Source organism: Gopherus flavomarginatus, chromosome 10, assembly GCF_025201925.1.
Source record: "Gopherus flavomarginatus isolate rGopFla2 chromosome 10, rGopFla2.mat.asm, whole genome shotgun sequence".
Lineage (NCBI taxonomy): Eukaryota > Metazoa > Chordata > Testudines > Testudinidae > Gopherus > Gopherus flavomarginatus.
The window spans coordinates 9,110,237-9,120,326 of NC_066626.1; the positions used below are offsets into that span (position 1 = coordinate 9,110,237).

Consider the following 10,090-nt stretch of genomic DNA (forward strand, 5'->3'; position numbering starts at 1 on the left):
GTCAGCAAAGGACATAAGCTCAAGCTTAACTTTAAGCTTGTGCTTAAGTCCTGTTGAAATCAGCGAAGCTACGTCAATTTTCACTAGCTGAGGCTCTAGCCCCATTTTTCTTGAGATTTGTATTGGAGAGTCTGTTGGGTTGCTCAGTGTCATAGTCTGTTTTTGATTCCCATGCACATAAAGTGAGAGAGAGAGGAAACTGGGGAAGGGGGGTAGGAGTTATTATTGAGAACTGCTGAAAATGTGTCACCTCACCTCCTGGTGGGACACTAGTCCTAAGGATCCTGCTGAAGAGGGAAAAAGACTCCAGTGGTAAGTGACCTACCTGTTTTCTTCTAACTGTATGACTCTGCTGAGCAGTTTCAGCTTGGCTGGGTATGAAGGGAAACTGTGAGTGGATAAAATCCAGGAGCTCCATTAATTCTAACTTCAGGTCCTAACTGGAATGAGGTGGGAGAACTTTGTTCCATCATTAATTGATTAAGACTCATTTTACCAAGTCAGTGTACACACTATTGACATCTTCAGCACGATTATTGGTGTTCGTCCTGAAGAGGCTCAGGGGTTGAACGTGCTTTGAGCAAATACTCCTGGACTGAGAACTGATAACATTTAGAACAGCAGCATACCCACCCAGTAACGGGGGACATCTCTTACCTCTGACCTTACTGGACTCTGCATCTGAAGCAATTGACTCTGAATTTGACTACAAATTTCCAATAGGAAAAAATAGGGGTGGTGTTAGTGAGAAATGTATTAGTGCCATTCAGCTGGAAATGAGCTAGACTCTGCACTCTCAGGTGACTAGGAGGGGGATATTTGCATTTTTCTTCAAATACTGCAGATTCCAAGCTGCATCATAACACATCGAAGCTTTATGTTCAGAACTTTGTGGTTGACCTGGTAATTGCATCCAGTACTGGATTATTTATACAGGACTAGATCAAAATTCCAGAGTGGGGTTATATTGTAAGGAAAATCCTTTCATTCTGTGGAAAGCCGTGCCACCTATACCTCAACTGCTGATCTCCCTTCCTGCAGGCACAGTGAACCACCTGCAGGCTAGAATTAACTTTGCTGTCAATGAATGAGTCAGTGTTTGCATTCAGCGTTCAGGTGGAACTGAGACATAGTGAAATACTGTACCAGCACTTCAGCTTTAAAAAGTGTTCAGTCCTCATAGTTATAAGGTTAACTTTCTAAATATGAATATTAGGGCTGTCTGTTAATCACAGTAAATTCACCTAATTAACTCAAAAAAAGTAGTCGCACTATTAAACAGTAGAATACCAATTGAAATTTATTAAATATTTTTAGATTTTTTCTACATTTTCAAATATATTGATTTCAGTTCTGTATTCAACACAGAATACAAAGAGTACAGTGTCCACTTACTATTATTATTTGCACTGTAAAAATGATAAAGAAAAGAAATAGTATTTTTCAATTTGCCTCATACAAGTTCTGTAGTGCAATCACTTTATCATGAACATGCAACTTACAGATGTAGAATTGTTTTTCGTTATGTAACTGCACTCAGAAATGAAACAATGTAAAACTTTTAGAGCCTACAAGGCTACCCCAATCACTTAAACAAACAAGCTTGTTTATGTTTACAGGAGATAATCATAGAATACCAGGGTTAGGAGGGACCTCAGGAGACCATCTAGTCTAACCCCCTGCTCAAAGCAGGACCAATTCCCAGACAGCCCCTTCAAGGAGTGAGCTCACAGCTGTGGATTTAGCAAGCCAATGCTTAAACTACTGAGCTATCTCTCCTCCCTGCTACTTGCTGCTTATTTACAATGTCACCTGAAAATGAGAACAGGTGTTTGCATGGCACTTTCGTAGCCGGCATTGCAAGGTATTTATGTGCCAGATATGCTAAACATTCATATGCCCCTTCATGCTTTGACCACCATTCCAGAGGACGTGCTTCCATGCTGATGATGCTCACTAAAAAAAAATGCATTAATTAAATTTGTGACTGAACTTCTTGGGGGAGAATTGTATGTGCTCTGCTCTGTTTTACCTGCATTCTGCCCTACATTTCATGTTATAGTGGTGTCGCATGATGGCCCAATACATGTTTGTTTCAAGAACTTTCACAGCAGTTTTGACAAAACTCAAAGAAGATACCAATGCGAGAGTTCTAAAAATAGCTACAGCACTTTACCTAAGGTTTAAGAATCTGAAGTGCTGTCCAAAATCTGAGAGGGACGAGGTGTGGAGCGTGCTTTCAGAAGTCTTAAAAGAGCAACACGCTGATGGGGAAACCACAAAACCTTAACCACCAAAAAGAAAATCAACCGTCTGCTGATGGCATCTGACTCAGATTATGAAAATGAACATGTGTACTGCTTTGGATTGTTATCAAGCAGAATCCATCATCAGCATAGACACATCTTCTGGAATAGTGGTTGACGCATGAAGGGACATATGAATCTTTAGCGCATCTGGCACATAAATCTTGCAATGCCAGCTACAACAGTGCCATGCAATCTCCTGTTCTCACTTTCAGGGGACATTGTAAACAAGAAGCGAACAGCATTATCTCCTGCAAATTGAATCAAACTGGTTTGTCTGAACAATTGGCTGAATAAGAAGTAGGACTGAGTGGACTTGTAGGTGCTAAAGTTTTACATTGTTTTATTTTTGAATGCAGTTTTTTTGTACATAGTTCTACATTTCTAAGTTCAACTTTCATGATAGATATTGCACTACCGTACTTGTATTAGGTGAATTGAAAAATACAGTTTCTTTTCTTTTTTTACAATGCAAATATTTGCAATAAAAATAAATATAAAGTGCGTACTGTACAATTTGTATTCTGTTTTGTAATTGAAATCAATATATTTGAAAATGTAGAAAACATCCAAAATTATTTAAATAAATAGTATTCTATTATTGTTTAAAAGTATTATTAATTTCTATTACCTTTTTTAATTGCTTGAGAGCTCTAATGAATATACACAGTGTTGTCCTGTGAAATCTACAGGTAGGCTACAGCAGTCACTTTACCAGGTGTGAACAATGCCTAATTAGCTCAACGATGCATTAGCTCTGAAGCCCAGTGAGGCCATTAACTGTTTCTGCTAAAATGTTCAGCACTGAAACAATGAAATTCAGGTACTGCAGGATTGTGAGCAGAGCTTAAGTAAAGTGTCACCATTTTGAGTTTCCTAGTCTTGCCCTCTGTCTGTTTCTCATGTCATTCACCATGTCTGAGGGAATGCCATTGATGAAAGGCAGAAAAACTGAATATTTAATGTGAACAGGTCACTGCAAATCTTCTTAGCATACCGCACCACTACTTCTCAGGCCCAAAGTTAGTTAGCTCTCTTTGACTGCTTCGAACACAGTGGAGAAGCTCTGGAGATAGACACGCTTTCCTTACTTCCATGTACCTTAAAGTAGCCACTCTGGCAGTGTTTTGATTTTCTTGAAAAATAACCCAGCAACATTCAGAAATCCTCCTCTCACTTTCCTGGTTCTCAGTTTTCCCCCTCACTTTGTTTATCTATTCTTTCCTCTTACTGTTGATACATTTCTCCACTGGGGGCCTATGCAAGGGAAGTTTGTGATCTCACTGCTGTCATAAGTAGACTGGTATTCCTTTTGTAAACACCTAACCGTTGAGGGCAGTCTGATGTGAGACATTATCAAGTGCATGGGAATGGAGACCTGACCGACCTTCTCATACCTGCAGCTAACCTTTCCAGAAAAGGGCTGAGGAACCATGTGAAGTATATGTTTGTAATGTATCCTCTCTGGGAATAGAGAACGTCAGGCTCTAGGGCTGTCAACCTGCTATCTTTCACTAGCACAAAAATAAATACCACCACCTTCTCTTTGACATTCACCTTTGTGAGCTCAGGCCACTTCAGACCTGTTTAGATCGAGACCTCTAGGATCTGCTTATCATGAGATTGACTCAATGTGGAGAGGCAGACTGACCCAGGAGGGTGTCAGGGACAGGACAGACCCGTTCATGCTGATTCGAAGTGTTATTAAAAGAAAGAGAAGGAGAAGGCAGAAGCAGTTGATGGCTTTGGTGATTTGGCAGAAGTTCAGTAACTCATTATTTTAACAATGCAGATAGCCTTTCATCTTTGGTACGTTCCAACCAGCTGAGGACACAACCGAAAATGAGTTTGGTGACACAGTACTCTGTGTCTATATCTTGGCCCTCAGCACTAGTTGGCATAATCTCACTACAACCAGCAGCCTCTGCTCAAGAGAGCCAAAGGACTGAAATAGCACCAGGCTATTGCAGGTCAGGATGAACTTACAATGGCAGAGCTTTGGGCAGGAAGTTGCTCATATTACCTATGGCTTAAACCAGTGCTTTTAGTCTCTTGCCTTCATGAGCATTAAAGTCACTCACATCCTTTAGCAGAAATGATGAGTTGTCTGACAACCCCTAAGAACTTCACCGTGTGATTATGCTTGTATCCTGCAAGTTACTGTCTGAGGATCTGCTTTAAGAAATTCCCTCCATACTTTTTTTTAGCTAATAGGCTGCATAATCGGACGCCAAGGGACCAAAATCAATGAAATTCGACAGATGTCTGGAGCGCAGATCAAAATCGCCAATGCCACAGAAGGCTCATCGGAACGTCAAATTACCATCACAGGAACCCCAGCTAACATCAGCCTTGCCCAGTACCTCATCAACGCCAGGTGAGATGTGCTAATCAAGGCCACATTCATCCACCACAGTCTCATGACCTCCCTGTAAAGAGAGAGGCCAATTGAATAAGTCATACAAAACTCAGACAGTAACATACACTCCAAGCATTACTTTCATGGGAGTGATTTCATTAGGTTTCAGGGCACTGCATGAAGTGAACACACTGGTAATTTTGTTGTTTGTTGATATTCAAAGTGAGTGGGAATATTATATCATCGATTTGGGCCTTTCTCCCATGAAAACCTTCCTAATGACAACTCAGCCATTTTCTCAGTGTTAGAACTCAGGGCCAGAGCTTATGTGTTGCTCTAGTTATGGGACTGTTAACGTCTCTCTAGTTGTACCCTTCTTGGCAGGAGTTTATAATTAGGCTGTAATATTATTTTCCCTCAAAAGCATGGCAAGGTCTCAGCCAGGACGTGGGAAGATATTTGTTCTGGAGGAGAGGGCATTGTTTGAAAACAGATCATTTAGTCCCTTGGGCCACATGACAAAAATATAAAGAACAAAAAATGCTAAATGTTAAGTCCCAGGTGCCTCTTTTATGTGTTTCCAAGACGCAGAAATGTCTTCCTCTTTCAAACAAATTAGACCAATAAATAAAAAAATGAAACAGCCTGTTTATTTTCTTTTAATAATAGCACACATGCAATACATTGGAAACAGAAGATTTCATTAAGATAATTAGTAGCTGAACTGATGGTGAATGTTCACTATCAACATTGATCCAAACTGGAGTCATAACAGTGTCTATGGTTCACTGGGGCAAGGATGCACTGAGCAAAGCCTAGTTGTGCAAATGTGAATGTGCAAGTATGGAACCATTGAGTAAAACATGCTTTTTAAGAGGGCTGTAATTGCGTGTGGTTGGTTGAGTTTATCCCAGAGGGTAAGCTGTAACCGAGTCTCGAGGAGGAAAAGGGGAGGGAGTTGGATTTAGTCAGACTTTTTGTGTCTGAGTATAAATGCACAGGTGGTGAAATGGGGAGAGTGGACCGGACCTCACAGGAAATGTGATAGTTTTCTATTTACGAGCCCCTTGAACAAAGCATCACATGAACATTAGAAAGGGACCAGTTGCAGAAGGGGTTCATACAGCTAGATTGACTATCAAATCTTTCCACACAGGGCTGAGCCTGTATCATGCCAGCCAATCATGAGAGGTCAGTGGGATTTTAGCATTTACCCATCACATTTTTTACCTTCTGATACGGGTTTCTCCACCTGCCCCATCTCACTGTCAGGATGAGCCTACAGTAAGAATGCCCCCCACGGAGTGCTCTTCTCTTAGTAACCCCATGACTTTGGTGCTCATTCAGGCGAGGGACTGATCGCACTGGCTAGATCAGGTACAGTGCAAACAGGGTCTGCGGGAGCGTTCTTGCCATAATGGAGGCTGTGCCAACTAACCTCCATTCTGACCTGTCCCACCCTCTGCCCTTCTATCCGAAACCCCTGTGCCGCAGCACCTGCATTCTGACCTGTAGCACCTCTGTTGGTCAAGTCCTGGGTTTCCCTTGAGCAGAGACTAGCACACTGCTCAAAGTCTCATATGAAATGTCTGTTCTTCCCTAGCTCCAAAGCCACATTAGAAAACCATGTCTGAGTTGCTGGCATAGAACTTCCTTTTAACTTTAGGTGCCTCGTTAAACAAACTCTCCTTTCTTTGCAGGCAGGGCTGTTATTCATAATAACTATTAGGCAATCTGAATTCCAGCTGCCAGTAGCACAGAGAAAGCGATGGAGTTGGGATGTAGCAAAATTGTTAATAAATCATTTCCTCCCAACTTTTAAAAATCTATGGCAACGTGAAAAGACTAAAAGGAAATTTAATATATAAAACCCTTTGTTATGTCGCAGTTAGGGGTGCTACGAACACACTACACCTGACACAAACTCACAAAAGCAAGGAAATGAAAAATTAAGCCACTTAATGGATCTGTACATCACAGGCCACATAGCAGAACCTTAATTCTGCCCCCCCTTATGCCCTTCTACACACACACTTTACCAGATTATTTCCCCCCCAACACTAGTAGGTGTGGGTGGAGGTTTTTGGGCATAGTAGTTGTTTGTATTGTGAGAGGGTAGTTTTGCAAAAGTTCATGTGCAAAAGAGAGTGCGGGAAGGCTAGCATCCAGGGGGCAGAGTTAAGGTTGTGGGGTCTGTGTTGTACAAGAGATATGATAGTGGCAAAGTATGCACCTTGGAGGAAGAGTAGAGGGTATGTACTGTTAGGTGACTTAACTTTTCATCTCCATGTTGTTGTGGGCTTATGTCAAGTGTTCTGTGTGGGTAGCAACCCTCACTGCTTCACAATGGAGTCTGTGTGTGTTCATTTCAAAGGTTCGTAATGCTTCATAGATGTGGGGGGTGCAGACCTTTGTGACAGTACACGTGCTGCTGCTGAAGGAAAATATTTTATCTGTCAGAATCTGTGCATGAGCTCTCGTGCACTGTAGGATAATCACTGATAGTTCCAGACAGGAAATGATTTTTGTGTGCCCAGCCAATCTGTCAGGCCTGAGTGAGCTCAAGGTGCCTCCTCACCAACTAATCAGGCTTGCATGTGCCCAGGCTCATATATATCAGGCTTGTATGCACAGTGCCATAAACTTCAATTCATTATGTGAGTTATGTTTAAAAATCACCCTAGTCCAACCGCTCTCTCTCCTTTTTTTTTGAACCTCCCCCTCCCCCGCCCCCCGCACTGGATGAGATCTCAAGGGCCACCTTTCTACTGCACTTTGTGTAGACTGACCATCTTTTTAAAGAGATCTTGGTCAACAATGAAAGCAGGGGTGCCAAGGAAAGCAGCCATCTGGAGTCCCAATTCAGAACCTTCCCACTGAAAGTTTGTGGAAAGAAACCAAAGAGGCTACCTCGACATTTCAGTGGGCATTGTGGGAAATGTCACTGATTGGCCACCTGCTCTCGGAGACCAGCAGACATTATTGCCTCCAGTTTAGAGCCATTTTAAAATGCAGTCTTGACTATAGTGTCACTCCCAGGCTGGTGATGAACACTTTAGCTGGCAGGTTGCACTGGCAGAAAGGGAAGAGTGAGTAGGAGACAGCAGAAAAGAGGACTTGTGAGTATGCCACAAAATCTTCATTTTCTTTTCTAATCCTGCTGTTTGTTTTTCTCTTCCCTTTCCCCTTTCTTTTCCCCTTTGTCTATTCTAGGCTGACGTCTGAGGTCACTGGAATGGGCGCACTCTAATTTCTACCCGTCATCCTTCATTTTGCATCACCTGACCCTCTCCAGCCAATGACACTTCACCCGGCTTGTACAACCTGTATTTTTACCGCCTTCCCTTTACCTCCATAGATAGTTTTTCTTTACTAACACACACACACACAGAGTTTCTTTATAAATTCCATACTGTGCTCCTGATATTGCTCCTGAACTCTTTATTTATGGTCCCAGGCCTGTCCATGTTTTCAAAGTATAGTGTTAATTATTTTAACTACCTTTTGGGGGGTTTCCATTGATGAGACTTCGGAAGAAGGCTTGGTCTCTGGTGTCAGTTTAGCTTAGCTATTTTAATGTTTTATTTTGACATTTTAACAGCATTTACTGTAGTGTATGATTTATGATGCCAGCTAGAGCTGTGCTTGCTTTGAAATACTCTGCTCGCAATTATCCTATTGAAAGGTCCATTTTTCATTTTGCTTGTCCCGGCTCACCTTTTAAACCTTGACTCCATGTCCAGAGAATGTGGCATGGTTTACCCCATGTAATTTTGGAAGCAGGATGTGCAGGAGCCAATGAATACACCCACGAGTCCACTTTGGTTCCCACACACAATATATTCTTTCCAACATGGCAGGGTCCAAACAAACCATTTTTATTACTAATGAAAGAAGAAAAAAATTCAGTCTTATTTTTTAACTCAGAAGTAATTGGGAGTGGGGTGGATGGGGGATATAGTGATATCCAATTCAAAGCCATAGGGACCTCTAAAAGTATTCTTAAGACAATAGCCCACAGTGAATTTTGGACTTGCTCAGGAAGTTTAAATCTCTGTGAGCCTGCTGTGTTTGCCATTGTTTGTATTCAATAAATATCTGTGCAGCTCTGCTACCAACGAGCTCTGACTTCTGACTCTGTTTTCTCCCTGGGTTCCCCGAATGAGCTTCTTGGCTAATCCTGGGCTTTTCATCCCCTTCCGTTCTTTCCATTTTGTCTGAAAAATCTGGGATCATCCACAAAACCTACTGATCTGGTTTTTTTTTACAGCTCCCCATTGACTGATGCATTGCTTGAGAGGTTTTGAATTCCCCCAATGCTTTTTATAAAAGGAAGGTATTCCTGGTGCAAAATGATTAAATTTTCTCCTAAGATTAATTTACCTCTTGTAATATGAAAAAACCCCATACATCTCCAGCCCACTTTTCTGGACAAATCTGCCATGGGTGGGTCCTGTGCTCTTACCTATTGTTCTTCAGACCAAGCCCTGCTTTCTGCTTCCACAATTTTGTTTTTGTATCACTATCCTACTTCCCATGTGGGGAAAATTATATATTTTCCATAAATAACAACTTTATACTGTACAAAATGTATAGCACATGCTTAATATATTACATGTGTATAAAATACCTTGATAAAAACTAGCTACAATATCTATGCAATACATGTTTGCATTGTAACACATGGGAAATATGTTACTTTTCCATCTGAGTTCCATGAACTCCTGCACTTTCCCACTCTCTCTCTCTCTCTCTCTCTCACAAACGCACACCTATAAACACATACGTGCCAGGTTTCCTTTATTCTGCCTCAGGAACTGTGCTGCTGGCCTAGCACCTACTGTTCAACCAGTCTGCTTGTAATGCTCCTGTCCGAGCTGAGCTTAGCGGGTGTGGTCAGCATTGCTCCTGATGTCACAAATGTGTTAGGCAGATCTGTCCATGTGTTTTCCTGTAGTGCTGCACACGGCACCCACTGCAATTTGATAAGCTCAGTTGGGGAGGAATGAACATGTAGGTATTTCTGTTTCTCCAGCAGCTATAACCCTTCATGGTCTAGCTATTTAAGTCAAAGGTAGGGGTGTGTGTGTGTGTGTGTGTGTGTGCGCGTGCGCGCATGCTCTGCAGCAGTGGCAGTTGCTAGAGGTATTCCTCCTGCAGATAACAGACACAGGTGCAATGCCTGTAGGTTGGTGAGGAGGTTCATGCCGGACCTACACTCATTAGTTGAAGGGACGCAGTATGTGCTTCTTCCAGTGCAGGCCTCAGTCTATGAGCAGGAAGAGGGTGGGGCAGTGGCCCAGCTCCTCCCATCACATCTTCATTTGGTGCACAGCACGGCTAGTACAGTAACATTACCTCACACCTTGTGCTGTGGGTGGGCAAGCAGCAGGATTCTGGCTGCCTCCTGGAAAGGTGTGCAAAA

General features: G+C 42.2%; 1 protein-coding gene across 5 annotated transcripts in view; it reads left to right on the forward strand.

Moving 5' to 3' along the window:
• PCBP3 (poly(rC) binding protein 3) overlaps nucleotides 1–8,627 on the forward strand; it is a 92,256-nt gene extending 83,629 nt beyond the window's left edge. For all 5 annotated transcript variants that reach the window (XM_050916564.1, XM_050916566.1, XM_050916568.1 and 2 more), the window contains 2 exons: nucleotides 4,514–4,683; nucleotides 7,879–8,627. In XM_050916564.1, coding sequence (XP_050772521.1) covers nucleotides 4,514–4,683; nucleotides 7,879–7,915 — 207 coding nt within the window. In that variant the 3' untranslated portion in view covers nucleotides 7,916–8,627. The remainder of the gene's footprint in view (nucleotides 1–4,513; nucleotides 4,684–7,878) is intronic.
• Nucleotides 8,628–10,090: the final 1,463 nt, after the last annotated feature.